The sequence below is a fragment of the Rhinoderma darwinii genome, chromosome 6 (assembly GCF_050947455.1).
Source record: "Rhinoderma darwinii isolate aRhiDar2 chromosome 6, aRhiDar2.hap1, whole genome shotgun sequence".
Classification (NCBI taxonomy): domain Eukaryota; kingdom Metazoa; phylum Chordata; class Amphibia; order Anura; family Rhinodermatidae; genus Rhinoderma; species Rhinoderma darwinii.
The window spans coordinates 32,517,937-32,535,678 of record NC_134692.1 but is presented as its reverse complement, the minus strand read 5'-3'; the positions used below and the strand labels follow the sequence as shown (position 1 = coordinate 32,535,678).

The 17,742-nt window shown below is 41.5% G+C and overlaps 1 protein-coding gene across 2 annotated transcripts in view; it reads right to left on the bottom strand.

The window, feature by feature from the left end:
* Window positions 1–17,742, bottom strand: part of HAT1 (histone acetyltransferase 1) — a 75,093-nt gene that overhangs the window by 17,433 nt on the left and 39,918 nt on the right. For both annotated transcript variants that reach the window (XM_075829455.1, XM_075829456.1), the window contains exons 5-8: window positions 16,219–16,398; window positions 12,825–12,946; window positions 12,211–12,315; window positions 11,612–11,718 (exon numbers count right to left, since the gene is read on the bottom strand). In XM_075829455.1, the coding sequence (XP_075685570.1) occupies window positions 11,612–11,718; window positions 12,211–12,315; window positions 12,825–12,946; window positions 16,219–16,398 (514 nt within the window). The remainder of the gene's footprint in view (window positions 1–11,611; window positions 11,719–12,210; window positions 12,316–12,824; window positions 12,947–16,218; window positions 16,399–17,742) is intronic.

Below are 17,742 nucleotides of genomic sequence, written 5' to 3'. Positions count from 1 at the left end.
CAGTCAATGCCAATAGTCTGCCGATAAGGTGTGGGGAATTAATATTTTATCTAAAGTACACACAAACCAACAGTACTTCTCATCCATGACTCATTGTATATAGAGCATGGGCAGGAGAGATTAAGTTTATATGTTAACCCCTTCCCGACATTTGTCGTAAGTATACGTCATGGAAAGCCAGTGCTTCCCGCAAACTGTGGTATACTTACGACAAATGGATGACACTGGCTCAGAAGCAGAGTCGGTGCCATTATCCCCGGATGTCAGCTGTATCTTACAGTTGACACCCTGCTGTAATGGCGGGGACCGAAGTTAGCTTCGATCCCCGCCATTAACCCCTTACATGCAGCATTCAAAAGCGATCGCTGCATTTAAGGCGTTTGAAGCTCATCGGCACCCCAGCAAGGAAATTGCCAGGGTGCCGGTGGCTGCAACGGCAACTGGAGGCCTAATAGTGGCCTCCCGGGCTGCCTAGTACGGAAGCTTGTCAGGCCCCGGCGGGGGCCTAAAAGGCTTCCGTAGCTGTCGGCAAGATGGCGCCGGCTCAGGAGCTGAGGAGGCGTCATCAGCGGTGGATGTCAGCTTTATGTTACAGCTGACATCCTTCCATAACGGCAGGAACTGGAGCTAGCTCCGATTCCTGCCATTAGCCCCTTAGATGCAGCGATCGCTGCATCTCAGTGGATGGCAGTAGATCGGCAGCCCTGCAAGTGCAGGGCTGCTGACTGCTGCTATGGCAACAGGAGGCCTAACAATGGCCTCCTGCTCTGCCATTACGGAAGCCAAGTAGGCCCCACCCGACGGCAAAGCCTAATCGGCTTGCTGTCAGCGAATGCCTGACAGATCTAATACATTGCACTACATAGGCAGTGCAATGTATTAGGAAAAAAAATCTGACAGTTGGGCCTTCCTAGTGGGACTAAAAAAAAAAATGTTTATTTTTTTTCAAGTAATAAATAAAATACTATCGCCCTTTTTCCCTTACCAAGTCCTTTATTATTGAAAAAAAAATAAACCATACATATTTGGTATCGCCATGACCGTAACGGCCTGAACTACAAAAATCTTATGTTATTTATTCCACGCGGTGAACAACCTTAACCCCTTCCCGCATTTTCACGTACAGTTACGTGATGGGAGATGGCCTTTTCCCGCATCTCCACGTAACTGTACGTGATGGAGATGAAGCTGGCTCAGGAGCTGAGCCAGCGACATCACCGCCGGGTGACAGCTGTATGTTACAGCTGGCACCCTGAGGTATCGGCCAGGACCGGAGCTAGCCTCCGATCCGACCGATTAACCCCTCACATGCTGCGTTCAATAGAGATCGCAGCATGTGAGGAGTTTATAGCCACCGGCGACAAAGCAACGTGATCGCTGGGTTGCCGGTGGCTGCAAATGCGATCGGAGGGGTAATACTTACCTCCCGGTCCGCCAGTAACGGAATCCTCCTATGCCCCGTCGTCGGCGGGGCCCAGGAGGCTTCCGGTACCATCGGCAAGATGGCGCCCGCTCAGCTTCCGGTTCAGAAGCTGAGCCGGCGTCATCAGCAGTGGGTGTCCGCTGTATGTTACAGCGGACACCCCGATCTATCGCCAGGAACCGGAGCTAGCTCCGATTCCTGGCATTAACCCCTTCAATGCAGCGATTCAATGCAATCGCTGCATCAAAGTGGTTTGTATGCAATCGGCAGCCTTGCCACGCGATGGCAAGGCTGGCGACTGCTACTATGGCAACAGGATGCCTAACAATGGCTTCCTATCTGCCATTACGTTAGCCGATTAGGCCCCGCCCGGAGGCGGAGCCTGATCGGCTTGCTGTCAGTGAACAACTGACAGTTCTAATACATTGCACTACATAGGTAGTGCAATGTATTAGAACATCAATAAAACAGTTGGACCTTCAAGTCCCCTAGTGGGACTAAAGAAAAGTGTAAAAAAAAGTGTAAAAAATGTAAAAATAAAAGTTGTAAAAAATACAATAAAAGTTTTAAATAATAACACAAAACACAATCGCCCTTTTTCCCTTATCAAGTCATTTATTATTGAAAAAAATAATAAAGCCATACATGTTTGGTATCGCTGCGACCGTAACGACCTGAACTATAAAATATTATGTTATTTATCCAGCGCAGTGAACGCCGTAAAAAAAAAACTAAAAAATACTGACATAATTGCTATTTTTTCGTCACTTTGTCTTCCAAAAATTGAAATAAAAAGTGATCAAAAAGTCGCATGTACCTAAAAATGGTACCTATAAAAACTATAACTCGTCTCACTAAAAACAAGCCCTCATACAGCTCCGTCGACGAAAAAATTAAAACCGTTATGGCTCTCACAACTTGGCGACAGAAAAAATCCATTATCTTTACAAAAGTAATTTTATTGTGCAAAAAGTTGTAAAACATAAAAAGTGCTATAAATTTGGTATCGCCAGAATCGGACTGACACGCAGAATAACGTGAACATGTAATTTATAATGCGTGGTGAACGCTGTATAAAAAGAACTAAAAAAATATGCCAGAATTGCTGTTTTTTGGTCACGTTGCCTCCCAAAAAAAAAGGATAACAAGTGATCAAAAAGTCGCATGTGCCCCAAAATAGTACAAATAAAAACTACAGCTCGTCACACACAAAAAAAAACAGCCCTCATACCACTACGTCTATGAAAAAATAAAATTAGTCAAGGCACCAATAAGCCAGGAAATAAAAATATGCAGTTGTGCCGGCCCGAGGGGAACGTTTCTTCTGTTTCAAGTGGCGAATTATCAAGGCCCCTAAAATTAGGGAACCTGGAAGGGGAGGGCCCAAACATATCTGCTGGAAGTGAGGGCGCCCGTATTATACCAGGACAACACTTTCCTGCAAAATCCCCCAAACTGAAAAGGTCCAGAGTGTGGTCCAAAAGGGGACTAAGTAAAGACCATTTATTAGTGCGACACCGGCCTGTGCAGAAAGTCACAGCATAACACACATCTATGGATTATTTTATTGTTTTTTTTTTACCCCACTATACCACCTGACTATGCCCCTTATATACTCCGCCCGTCTTACATGTACCCCCACATTATAAACGGAAACACCAGTAAGACTCAAAACAAAACTACTACAAGCAAAATCCACGCTCCAAAAGCCAAATGGCTCTACCTCCCTTCTGAACCCTACAGTTTGCCCAAACAGCAGTTTACTTCCACATATATGGCATCGCCATACCCGGGAGAACCCTTTTAACAATTTTTGGGGTGTGTGTCTCCAGTGGCACAAGCTGGGCGCCACATATTGGCATATCTATTGAAAAACCCTTTTCACTCTGCAACATCGCGTGCACACCAATTTCTGCCAATCACCTGTGGGGTTAATATGCTCACTACACCCCTAGGTGAATACTTTGACGGGTGTAGTTTCCAAAATGGGGTCACTTCTGGGGGGGATCCACTGTTTTAGTCCCACAGGGACTTTGCAAATGCGACATAGCGACCAGAAACCAATCCAGCAAAATCTGTACTCCAAAAGCCAAATGGCGCTCTTTCCCTTCTGAGCCCTACTCTGTGCCCAAACAGCAGTTTATGACCACATATGTGGTATTGTCATACACAGGAGAAGTTGCTTTACAAGTGTTGGGGAGCTTTTTTTCATTTATTTGTTGAGAATATGAAACATTTTCAGCTAAAACTACGTCTTATTGAAGAAAAAGGATTTTTTTTATTTTCACTGCCCAATTCTAATAAAATCTATGAAACACCTGTGGGGTCAAAATGCTCACTACACCCCTAGATGGATTCCTCAAGGGGTGTAGTTTCGTGAATCGAGTGACTTTTGGGGAGTTTCCACTGTACTGGTACCTTAGGAGCTTTGCAAAAGTGACATGGTGTCAAGAAATCAATCCAGCAAAATCTGTGCTCCAAAAGCCAAACGGCACTCCTTCTCTTCTGATCCTTGCCGTATGCCCAAACAGCAGTTTATGACCACAAATGGGGTATTGCCATACTCCAGAGAAGTTGCTTTACAAATGTTGGGGTTCTTTTATTCCTTTATTTGTTGAGAAAATGAGAAATGTTGAGCTAAAGCTACGTCTTATTGGAAAAAAAGGATTTTTTTTATCTTCACTGCCCAATTCTAATAAAATCTATGAAGCCCCTGTGGGTTCAAAATGCTCACTACACCCCTAGATGGATTCTTCAAGGGGTGTAGTTTCCTAAATGGAGTCACTTTTTTGGTGTTTTCACTGTTTTGGTCCCTTAGGGGTTTTGCAAATGCGACGTGGTCTCCGCAAACCATTCCTGCTAAATTTGAGCTCCAAAAGCCAAATGGCGCTCTTTCCCTTCTAAGCTCCGCCGTGTGTCCTAACAGCTGTTTATGACCACATGCAGGGTACTGTTTTACTCGGGAGAAATTGCTTTACAAAACTGGTGGTGCATTTTCTCCTTTTAGTCCTTGTGGAAATTAGAAAAAATAAGCTAAACCTACATTTTCTTTGAAAGAATTTAGATTTTCATTTTCACGGCCTACTTCCAATAATTTCTGCAAAAAACCTGCGGGGTCAAAATGCTCACTATACCCCTAGATAATTTCCTCAAGGGGTATAGTTTCCAAAATGGGGTCACTTTTGGGGGATTTCCACTGTTTTGGTGCCGCAAGAGCCTTTCAAACCCGACATGGTGCCTATAATATATTTTAATAAAAAGGAGGCCCCAAAATCCTCTAGGTGTTCCTTTGCTTCTGAGGCCTGTGCTTCAGTCAATAAGTGCACTAGGGCCACATGTGGGGTATTTTTAAAAACTGCAGAATCTGGGCAATAGATATTGAGTTGCGTTTCTCTGGTAAAACTTTCTGTGTTACAAAAAAAAATAGATGAAAAATGAATTTCTGCAAAAAAAAAAGAAATTTGAACATTTCACATCTACTTTGCCTTAATTCCTGTGAAACATCTAAAGGGTTAAGAAACTTTCTAAATGCTGTTTTGAATACTTTGAGGGGTGAAGTTTTTAAAATGGGGTGACTTATCGAGGGTTTCTAATATATAAGGCCCTAAAATCCACTTCACAACTGAACTGGCCCCTGTAAAAATGGCCTTTTGAAATTTTCTTGAAAATGTGAGAAATTGCTGCTAAAGTTCTAAGCCTTGTGATGTCATAGAAAAATAAAAGGATGTTCAAAAAACTATGCCAATCTAAAGTAGACATATGGGTGATGTTAATTAGCAACAATTTTGTGTGGTATTACTGCCTGTCTTACAAGCAGATACATATAAATTTAGAAAAATGCTAATTTTTGCAATTTTTCGCTAAATTTTGGTGTTTTTCACAATTAAATACTTAATGTATCGAGCAAATTTTGCCAGTATCATAAAGTCCAATGTGTCACGAGAAAACAATCTCAGAATCGCTTGGATAGGTAAAAGCATTCCGAAGTTATTACCACATAAAGTGAAACATGTCCGATTTGAAAAAATTGGCTGTGTCCTGAAGGCCAAAACAGGCTGTGTCTTGAAGGGGTTAAAAAAACCCGTAAAAAACAATGCCAGAATTTCCGTTTTTTTGGTCACTTTGCCCTACAAAAACTTAAATAAAAAGTGATCAAAAAGTTGCATGTATCCAAAAACAGTACCTATAAAAACTATAGCTCGTCTAGCTTTGCAAATGCGACAGTGCCCAGAAACCAATCCTGCAAAATCTGCACTCTAAAAGCTAAATGGCGCTCCTTCCCTTCTGAGCCCTGCCGTGTGCCCAAACAGCAGTTTATGCCCATATATGGGGTATTTCCGTACTCCAGAGAAGTTGCTTTACAAATGTTAGGGGGCTTTTTTTTTTTTCTTTATTCCTTGTGGACATTGTTGTTTGTTTTTTTTTAGCTAAATGTTCATGTCCAAATTCTAATAAAATCTATGAAACACCTGTGGGGTCAAAATATGCTCACTACACCCCTAGATAATTTCCTTCTGGGGTGTAGTTTCCAAAATGGGGTATTTTTTGGGGTGTTACCTTTGTTTTGGCATTACAAGACCTCTTCAGACCTGACATGGTGCCTAAAATATATTCTAATAAAAAGAAGGCCCCAAAATCCTCTAGGTGGTCTGCATCTATCGTTTCAGCGACGGTGGGGGTCTCAGCACCTGGACCCCCACCGATCCAAACTTTTGATATTGCTCTGTGACACATCAAAAGTTTGATGAAAGTGCAGTCACTCTTGAAGGGCATCTTAGCAATGGCATAAATTTATAAATCGTAGTATTAAATCTTGCAAAGAAAGTAATTATCATCTACTCTAAAACTCACAAGCGGGACATTTCTGTAGTATGTGAAGAGAGGTGTAGAACACAACAGCGTGAGCACCACTAGACACGTATCAGTAGAATATCCTAAAGAAGCAACGCAGGCCCCAGAGTTTTTATTTGTAGAAGAAGAAAAAAGCCCATTGTCTCCAAGTGTGCCGCCTCAATGTTCTCAATATTCCACAAAGAAAGTTCAACCTCTTTCCAAAATAAGTCCTTACAACTTCTTACAGAATCCTCTAATTACATTAAACTGTTCCAGGGGCAATGGCACTTGCATACAATAACGTATTATTCTACTCAGCCTGGCAGATAATACTGGGGAAGTTTTCTGAAACAAGTAAAAGCACAACTGAAATGACCAGCTGGAAATAAGCTATTGGAAATTAAAGTTCCTGGTTTCTTTTCTCAATTTTAGACTAGTCCAAAATGATCTTACATAGAATAAAAGAATTAAAACCTGTAGATCAAGATAAGAAACATCCGTAGAATGACTGCCAGCAATATCATCGCACATGTCCGCTGACTTACTTATGCGAATCTAATAGTAAAAAAAATAAAAATTGATCTAATAGAGACCCCAAAAAGTGTAGATACAAGTACTACATGGTGATTCCCTAGATATAAAAGAATTAAACAAAAATCTCCAGGACACTACAAGCACACTTCAAGAGGCAGAAAAAAAAAAAGTTTCATTTTATATCTTTATAAATAGAAAAATGTGTTCATTTTCATTTCCCAGGCTATTGTCTATAATAACAATACAAAACCATTTCAAACACCACCTGGCCAGTCTATACAATACAAATCCATATTTTCACTCAGGAGATAGATAGATATGAGATAGATAGATAGATATGAGATAGATAGATAGATATGAGATAGATAGATAGATATGAGATAGATAGATAGATAGATAGATAGATAGATAGATAGATAGATAGATAGATAGATAGATAGATAGATAGATAGATAGATAGATAGATAGATAGATAGATAGATAGATAGGACAGACACAAAAGAAGTGTAACTTACAGACAAAAAAGTGGAGGATGTATAAAACCACTCCCCCCCCCCCCTATATATATATATATATATATATATATATATATATATACTCTCCAACAAATAATGAAAACAGGCTATTTATTCAAATACCAATATATAGTATTAGACCCCGAGTCTCTATCTGAGTAGGTCCAAACAAGATCAAAATTATGCTATGTAAAGCTGAATACAGAATTATACATGTATTCAAATGCGGATGGTTTCCTTTTTACATAGCTGGCTCCATGACCTGGACGGAAAAAAAGTGAGTATAACTTTCAAGAAAAAATGAAGGTTGTATCCAAACACTTCCTCTATATGTATTTCCACACAAAACATAAGACAATATATTTGTTCAAATGACCATATAAAATGTAGAGTTTCGAGCCTCTGTCAGACTAAATCCACATGAGATCAAAATTGTGCAAAGTAGCGCTAAATGCAAAAGTTCTATATATACTCACCTGCAGATGGCTTCTTTTTTTTGTTATATAGCTCCATGCTCGTTTTGAGATTTCAGCTGTTGGAATACAGGTATAAGCATCTCCAAAATTTCAGGGATAACCACGCTGCTATTGCAGTGTGCGTAATAAATGGATCCTGGTTAGGCAGGCCAATTCTGGGCAAGGCGATTCGTTGATCGGCACTGGTTTACACGGCCCACACCGGGCCGTGTAATACTACCTTAACTGCCACTGTCTCCCTTCCTGTAATCTGCCCCCCCCCCTCTAATTACAGAGCAGAGGAGACAAACTGAAGGAGTGTCTCTTCACTGCCTGACCATAGAAGTCTATGAAGAGGGAAAGGGGAAGCAGGCGTAGGGAGCAGAGGCTGAGAGAAATACACAGACGCTGAAGCCCATGGGCTATGCTATGGCAAGTCTATGAAGAGTGGAGAAAGGAGCAGAGAGAGAGGAGATACAGATACGCTGCCCCTAGAGGTCTATGGAGGGGGAAGGGAAAGCAGTAGGTGGAATCAGGGAAAGACATAGACATGCTGCCCATAGAAGTCTATGGAGAGGAAGGGAGCAGAGAGGAGACACAGACGATGCCCATAGAAGTATATGAGGGGGAGGGGGAGCAGAGTGAGAGAATAAAGACACAGGCTGCTAGTTAGTGGGTTTTTTTTTAAATCTCACCCCAGTGCTGGAGTCTCAACTATACTGCTCATTACTGCTGTACAATCTACTCCATGCTGCTGCAGGTTCCATATATGTGACAGACAAAGATAAGGGAGCAGGATTCTCCTCTTCTATGTGTGCAGTGTATAGAAGACACGATAGCAGTTAGTCTTCACCCACTGGCTGAGAGACTACTGAAAGTTAAAAAGAGAGCTTGCAGAAGGGATAACTGCTAAATAATGCAGAATACAAGTCATACAATGCCAGAAAGTGTTATACCTTATGTACACACCTTAAAAGTTAGGTACGCTATAGGTATTTGCAGCAGTGTCAGACTGGTGTACCTAATGCCCACAAGAGGAAATGATTGAAGAACCAAACTCCAGATATACAAAACATGTGCATGTCCACATTGTAACCTCTGATGTGATTCCACTCACAGGCCATATTTCACGAAGGACTCAGACTCTGAGGTCATTTGGTTAATTCACCCCCAAAAACTGCCCCCCCACTCTGAGAAAAAAAAGGGTCAGTGCCCATTGGCAGCATAGAAGTGGTTGTGTTCTAATGTACAACACGGCTTCATTGTGGCAGGGTCTCATTATCATGTTCGTACAGTCACCAGCTCTAATTTTCTGTCTCACAGTTCAACCTTTATAGGCAAAATATCTGTTATCCAAAACTCTAAACGGTTCCCACACTAAATAGCACACAATGCCATAAACCACGTCACTACAATTCTTACGTATCCAATGGAAAAAAATGTCCTGGAGGAAGATGCAAAATTAGGGCGCATTTTGAGTCAAATGAATTCCCAGGAAATATACATGTTCCAGGTATGGTCAAAACCCAGTCGTTATGGAGACTAGAAAATCAGCCCTGGCGACAAGGTTTTGCTTTTCTGCCCTTCCTTCCTTCATTCATTCATTCGCTTCCACACGATGCTGAATGCGAAGGAGCTGGCTAAGTTTTCTCCGGACCTTTTACACAACCACTTTCTGGAATACCAGACCTTTTTCGGCGCGGTGCTGATTGTCAGAATATCCATCACAGCGTTTGTTTAAGAGCTGCGTATTGATTCATAAAGTTTATTCAGACACTGACACAGTTTCTGGCAACCAACACAGTGGCAAAATTCAAAGACAACGGTCCCCCACAAAAAAGGAAAATATTGGTAACCTAAAGTCTAGCAGTTACCATGCAAACTATCTGTTCAAATTCATAAAGTTATGAAACCTGTAGTCAATCTAAATGCAGCTTATGACAAAGAGGGCTCTCTTGTGCAACCTCTATGACTTACTAAGCATATGGTAAATACCAGATGAGCAACTTACTATCAGACCTGTTCAACGTTTGGAGAGATCTCAACAGATTTCAGACATTCTAAACACAGTGACGCCTGCCAATGGGTAAAATTAAGTGGCTCTAGGAAAGCACCATTTGTTGGCTGCGCTCAGCTTTTTTCGGAGGCAGCATGGTCGGCCCTTTTTTGACAATGCTGCCTTAAAGAGGCTCTGTCACCAGATTTTGCAACCCCTATCTGCTATTGCAGCAGATCGGCGCTGCAATGTAGATTACAGTAACGTTTTTATTTTTAAAAAACGAGCATTTTTGGCCAAGTTATGACCATTTTTGTATTTATGCAAATGAGGCTTGCAAAAGTCCAAGTGGGTGTGTTTAAAAGTAAAAGTACAACTGGGCGTGTATTATGTGCGTACATCGGGGCGTTTTTAATACTTTTACTAGCTGGGCTTTCTGACGAGAAGTATCATCCACTTCTCTTCAGAACGCCCAGCTTCTGGCAGTGCAGATCTGTGACGTCACTCACAGGTCCTGCATCGTGTCGGCCACATCGGCACCAGAGGCTACAGTTGATTCTGCAGCAGCATCAGCGTTTGCAGGTAAATAGCTACATCGACTTACCTGCTAACGCCGATGCTGCTGCAGAATCAACTGTAGCCTCTGGTGCCGATGTGGCCGACACGATGCAGGACCTGTGAGTGACGTCACAGATCTGCACTGCCAGAAGCTGGGCGTTCTGAAGAGAAGTGGATGATACTTCTCTGCAGAGCGCCCAGCTAGTAAAAGTATTAAAAACGCCCCGATGTACGCACATAATACACGCCCACTTGGACTTTTACTTTTAAACACACCCACTTGGACTTTTGCAAGCCTCATTTGCATAACTACAAAAATGGTCATAACTTGGCCAAAAATGCTCGTTTTTTAAAAATAAAAACGTTACTGTAATCTACATTGCAGCGCCGATCTGCTGCAATAGCAGATAGGGGTTGCAAAATCTGGTGACAGAGCCTCTTTAAGGACCTTCTACACAGGCCACTGATCTGGTGAACAAGTATTCATGTAAACAGGGCAAAGATCAGCCGATGAACGAGCCAATGGTCGTTCATTGGCTGATCACATCTTTTACGTGGCCGCTAGTCGGCAGTACATCTGCCTGTGTTAACAGGGATATGTGCTGTCGACATGATGCAAATGCATGGGGATGAACAATCATAGTAACGAGCATTCGTCCCCATACTTAATGACCGTTGCTACATGTGAATGGTGCAAAAGAGCGCCGATCGACCAGCTGTATTGTTGATCGGCGCTAAGGTGGTTAAACACAGGTGTAGAATATAGATGAAAGAGAACGATCGCACATAGATATGCACATTGATATCTCTGAACCGAGACCATCCTTTTAAGACCGACTGATCGTAGGGGGACATACAAATAACACACTGGGGAGGTCTCCCAACCAACAAAATAGCTGAAGCCACAAACTGTTTCCTGATGTCTCAGATTGAGAGCTTCCAGTTTCTAACCAGAATGAACGCTGAAGAACACTAATTATATTACTATTTTACAGAATGACTTGTGCTAAAAATCTTTAAAAAAAAATCTCCTTAATCATAATAAATAATCATCTAATAAGACACAAAGGTAAAATTAGCTTTGTATGCTTAGAAGAACTGAAGACGAAAAGAGGAAGGAAGACAACCAGCAAGATGGCAGGGTACAATCATAGAAATTGTAATAGCATCAATGAGAACCCCGACGTTCCAAACAGAAAAAAGGACATTGCCGATAGACGCTATTCATATAGTTGCTATAGAATTGACTGCACATTATCAGAATTTTCAATTGTACAGAATGGGGGCTTCACAATACCTGTAACATCCAAAATGTTGGGGGAAGTAACATAATATCTATGAACGGTTTCCAGTAGCTGAGCCCCATGCCCTTCACCCTGAAATGGAGGCAAAACCAACATCTGGCTGCAAGAGAGAGGAAAATAAATAAAAAATAAAACACATTTAAAAAGTTATACATTAGTATTATGCACAGTTCACCTCCACGATGTCATTAGTCTTGAATGTTAAATTGCCTGTGTATGTATATTAATAATTGTGAGTGTATATACATTACATATATATTTTTTATAAAGTGTTCGTTTGTGGTGCAAATTATTCAGGTAAGCGCTTGTTTTCAATACAAAATAAATGTATTTCTGAGAAACTCCTCTTGTAACTCAATTTTTAAAAAAAAGTCTTTAAAAAAAACGAATCTTTTATTGGGTACAGAAAAATGTAATAACGTTACAATTAGAATCCAGCAGAAAACCATTATTCTGGCTGCAGCTCAACTGCGTCCGCCTTCACCTCTTGTGTTTTCACATTATAGGTAGAATTAACAACTTCAGTGAGATTCACTTGTGAAACAAAATAAGGAAGGAAAGAAAGAAAGGCACGTGCATCTCAGGCAATTACCTTACACGTGGCCGGGTTTTGTCTGGGTACACATAGTAATTATAGACGGTCATGTAGCCTACAGTCGCAAAGAGTGTCGTCCCGTCTTTATTGTACTTCTCAAATCTGCAGATAAAACAGAAAGCCAAGCAGGTCAATTACAGGCAAGCTCCCATGCAGGGTCCATTTTCCTTTTCCATTCTCTGCGAGAGTTTCCAGTGTCAGCAAGCTACGCTGTGAGGGCCCAATGGGTACACCTGCTTTATCCTGAATGCACAATTCACTTAATTGGTGAACTGCAACTTGGATAAATCAGCCCTCTTTGCATCACTTCAGTGCACTTGCCTATTGTGCACATTGAATGGGTGGCAAGTAAAAGGGACACATGCAAAAAGCTCATTTTACTGTTTAAGCCCACATTCAGCGCTCCGACAGACAACAGAGTTTAATTCAGCGCTATTCTGGAGGCCTCCACAAACGCAATAAAAGGAAACCGTGAGCCTTGTAAACAATGGTTTGTCTTGCCTGGGAAAAAAATATCATTATACTGTTGCTGTATAATTGGTGTCTACCAATTAAAACTCCAAGCTTTGTTAACGGAGGGAAGTCTAATGTTGATTTAGAATGCCACTTACACCAGAAAGTAGTCCCACCGCTCATCATCTACATCAATGTAGCTAGCTGTTTCAATGAACCACATCAAGAAGGTCTGGAGCCTTTCATGGTACTCTCTGAAGCCTGAACAGGTCAAGTCAGCCTAGGGCAAAAGTCACAGAGTCAGGTCAGACATTACAGAAAATAATAATACACTTACGAGTCATAAAAATAACTGGTAAATAAAAATAAAACAGCGAGGATAATCTGGGCCTGAAAGCAAAACGGCTTAACCACCTGAAGGAAAGTACACCTGTGCTCTAAATGATCACCACCAGTCCCGGCAGCTGAAATACGGGACAAATAGCGGTTTTAAAGACGGGGAGCTGCAGCCGGTTGCACATTTTTCTTTGCAGCGGCCATGTAATACATAATCACACCAAGTCTTCCAAAGCAGGAGAAGCGCTTTGAAGCTGGTCTTCACACTTATAAATGAAGGAAGTTCCCCAGAAGGGAACATATGGCATATCCGCTCAGCCGTTCCTTATCTCCCTTAGTGCTCATTCAGACAAACCGGATATACGTCCGTGCAACGCGCGTGATTTTCACGCGCGTCGCACGGACCTATTTTAGTCTATGGGGGCAGTGCAGACAGTTGTGTGATTTTTACGCAGCGTGAGTCCGCTGCGGAAGTCACGACATGTCCGTTCTTTGTGCGTATTTCGCGCATCACGCACCCATTGAAGTCAATGGGTGCGTGAAAATCACGCATGCCACACGGAAGCACTTCCGTGGGACGCGCATGATTCGCGCAACAGCTGTAAAACTATGAATGAAAACAGAAAAGAACCACGTGCTTTTCCGTTTACAAACATCCAAACGGAGTGTCATAATGATGGCGGCTGCGCAAAAATCACGCTGCCGCTCATCATACGGGGCTGACACACGGAGCTGTTAAGTGCCTTTTGCACGCGTAAAACGCCGCGTTTTTTGCGTGCGCAAAACTCACACGCTCGTGTGAATCCAGCCTCAGTCTTGTATGGAATGGGTCGCGCAAATGCTCACCATTACCCCAGACAACTCCTCTCCACTGTAAAGGCCCTTTTACATCGTCCGGTGCAACGAGCGTCGATCAACGAGACATCGTTGATCGTCGCTCGTTTGCTCCTGTCACACGGTGCTATGTATGGGGACGAGCGGTCGTTACTCCGATCGCTCGTCCCCATCCATTATTATCACGTCGGCAGCGCGTCTCCCTGTTTACACAGCGACATGTGCTGCCGACAACTATAATCTTTTAATTTTTTTTAAAACGATACGACCAGCAGATGATCAAGCGCTTGCTCTTTCATCTGCTGATCGTTCCCGTTTATACAGGGCAATTATCGGCAACGAGCATTATATGAACGCTCGTCTGCCCAATAATTGTCCAGTGTAAAACCCACTTAAGCCCTAGCAATTGTGTCATCAATTTTACAATAGGTCAAAAGGATTCGCTTTAGTTTCAATAGCGAAAAACGTTCTCCTGTCCTGGCCATTCGTGCTGGATGATGGTGCAGGTACAATCTGTGCGCCCTGAGCCATCACTATGATGTACATCCAAATGTAAAACACATCCTCCTGCTTGCGACGTACATGTTCATCTTAGGGTAGCAACGGGTTAAATACTACAAAACAGGAACTAAATAACTTTTGTGTTTGCATGTTGTCGTTTTAGAAGACCATTAATAGGCACCTTTATGTTTCAACAATGAAAGCGTTGTAGGACCATGAACCTTATTTTTAGACTAGGTCCGTCTAACACAATTACCAGTATCTATTCAATATAATAAAGACAGGCCACTTCATTAGGGACAAAGACTTGTTTGTGCAGCCAACTTCAGTAAATCTTCATTTTAGTCACTGGAAGTGTACGTCATCAATGACTTACTGCTCCTAACAAATAAAAACAATGGTTTGTGAAACCAATGAACTCCAGATAAGTATTGTGCTCTAGTAATTTGCTCATATATGCAGCTCTGTGGATTTAGGCTGAGCTCCTACTCATTTGTAATAAGATAAAATGTTGACATACCGGAGATAAAAGTACTAATGCCGATTCAGGTTATCATTAAAAAGGTGTTAAACTTTTAAAGAGCCATGGCAACAATCTGCTCAAAACTTACAACATACATACAATAAAGGGCTGAGACACAGGTTCCAAAACGGTTAGGGTCTGTTCACATCATTTTTGGGCCGCACATTTTATTTTATATAACATATACTTTATGCAACATATGCCTTTTAGGCAGATCTTTGAAATTTTTGGTGGGTTCAGGTTAACAGATCAATCCAAAACATTATACAGTTAGTTCCCCTTTCATATCCACAGTATAGGTGATAAATATCTGATCAGTGGGGGTTCAACCGCTGGGACCCCCACCGATCACGAGAACGGGTTTAATTTACCGTTCCTGTGAGCCCCATAGTAATGGAGCTTTAGTGCCCCATTAATTTCTATGGGGCTGCCGAGCGCCATCTTTAGCAAGCCACAGAAATGAATGGAATGGTGGCTGAGCATGCGCACTACCGCTCCATTTCTATGGGGCTCCCAGGAACGGCAGGGTAAGACCATAACACTTATTCTTGATCACCTATCCAAAGGCTGATTATGGGAAAACCTCTTTGAAAATTCCAGTGTTTCTCAATGTTTCTAAGCTAAAAATCCTCTATTCAAATAAATTTCATCCAAGTATCCCCAAGGCTATGGTCATATGCTGTGCCAATTAAAAGCACAGCATGAGGACATGGAAAGAACCCACTAGAGACATGAAGCGTGCCCCCTGGAGTACGCGTACCACAGGTTGAGAGCCTAGGGAATATAACATTGAGGGAGCAGTCTATACATGTAATACGTACAGCCTGCTGTTATGTAGCACACTTCTACCCAAAATGCCCTGCCTCTCCAAGAAACTGGCATATACAGTGTGCTCTCCAGTTGCTATATACTGTATAGCCTCAGGTCAGCAGTCTGTACTCAGTCTCCTGCCTTGATGCTAAACACACGGCATCGGGGTAACGCAAATTATAAGAAAGTACATGGTTGGTAACAGGGCTACCTGTTGCTTTGATTGTGTAACTCTCCTCGTTACCATATGATCCATGCCGGGGCAGGAGGCGTCCTCTCTCCTTGCAGGTGCATTATTTTACACAGAGGCAGCTTGATGTATAAACTGCGCTAGTTTATGAATAGGGTGGAAAAGGTAAAACTATAAAACCATTATTTGGCCGTTATAGCTACTTCTGAAGAAATTGTGCCAAATAGGGAATTCTTGGCTTTTTTTTTTTTTTACTTTTTTGTTCTGCAAAAATTCTCCCTTCAATTAAAGATAATCTAAATGAAGTTATGTTGACCGCAAACATTTCTTAAACTTTGTTTAGAAACCATTTACTTACCTTGTGTATCTGGTAAGTAATTTCCTCCCCAGCGTCTTCATTGTAAACTGTATACGTATGTATTATAGGGCCAAATGGTTTAAAATTAACTTCTTTTTCCAGTAATGATACAAAGTCATCTGTACCAGGACAAAATCCAGGGGGGATAATTTCACAGATTTTGCTTTCAACATCATCAGCCTGTTACAATGACAAATAGTCAAGTATTACAATATTTCAAAGCTCTGATAACACATCACTATACAACAATTTTGTCGAAAACAATATGAATATGGATAAACCAACTTGCATGTAACACATACAATAGAATATCTGATAAACTGCCGCACACACAATACTGAATAAGGATCGGATGTGTCCAGAACCCACATGAAAAATGTCCACCGTAGCTAAATAAAGCTATTCTGTAAACCATCATGTAAGCATTGATGGGAAAGATTAAGTTCTATGAAAGGAAGCGTTGGTTTGCAAACATTAATGTGGAAGTTGATGCAACCAGTTTAGAGTGGCAACTGTAGGCAATGTTGATAAGAGAGCTTTAGACATACAGTTCTCTTCAGGATGTGTTGCCTGGTTGTCCAATTTACCAGAACAGTAGCATTAGTGTATAGAACCCCCCAATCTAGGATATGGAGTGAGGGGCTGTACAGTGGGTGCTCTAACTTACAAAACAGTAGGCCATTTGCAGATTTGATTCATAAATGAGTATCTTCAGCTCCTATGAAAATGTATGCATCTCCATGGTAACAGACTACAAACAAACCTTGTGTTGTCTAAGCCTGCAGTCAAACTGCCTTCTATACGTCCGCTTCTTCTTGCTAACGTGCAGGTTAGCAAGAGGAGTGGGGGTATAACTGCAGGACCTGACTACAGATGGTTTATTTGTAGTCTGTTACCATATAGATGCATAGGTAAGAATAGGAGCTGAAGGTACAAAATGGCAGGATATTTGTAATGAAGACCATCTGCAAAGTTGCATTTTTTTTCTTTTTCTAGATGCATTGGGCAATACAAATATTATTGGCTGTGAAGGTAAACATATCCTTTAACCCCTTCAGGACGAAGCCGATTTTTCAAATCTGACGTGTCACTTTATGTGGTAATAACTCCGGAATGCTTTTACCTATCCAAGCGATTCTGAGATTGTTTTCTCGTGACATATTGTACTTTATGTTAGTGAAAAAATTTGGTTGATAAATTCAATATTTATTTGTAAAAAACACCAAGATTTGGAGAAAATGTGCAAAAATTAGCATTTTTCTCAATTTAAATGTATCTGCTTGTAAAACAGATAGTAATACCACACAAAATAGTTACTAGTTAACATCCCCCATATGTCTACTTTATGTTTGCATCGTTTTTTGAACATTCTTTTATTTTTCTAGGACGTTACAAGACTTAGAACTTTAGCAGCGATTTCTCATATTTTCAAGAAAATTTCAAAAGGCGATTTTTACAAGGACCAATTCAGTTCTGAAGTGGCTTTGAGGGCCTTATATATTAGAAAGTCCCCATAAATCACCC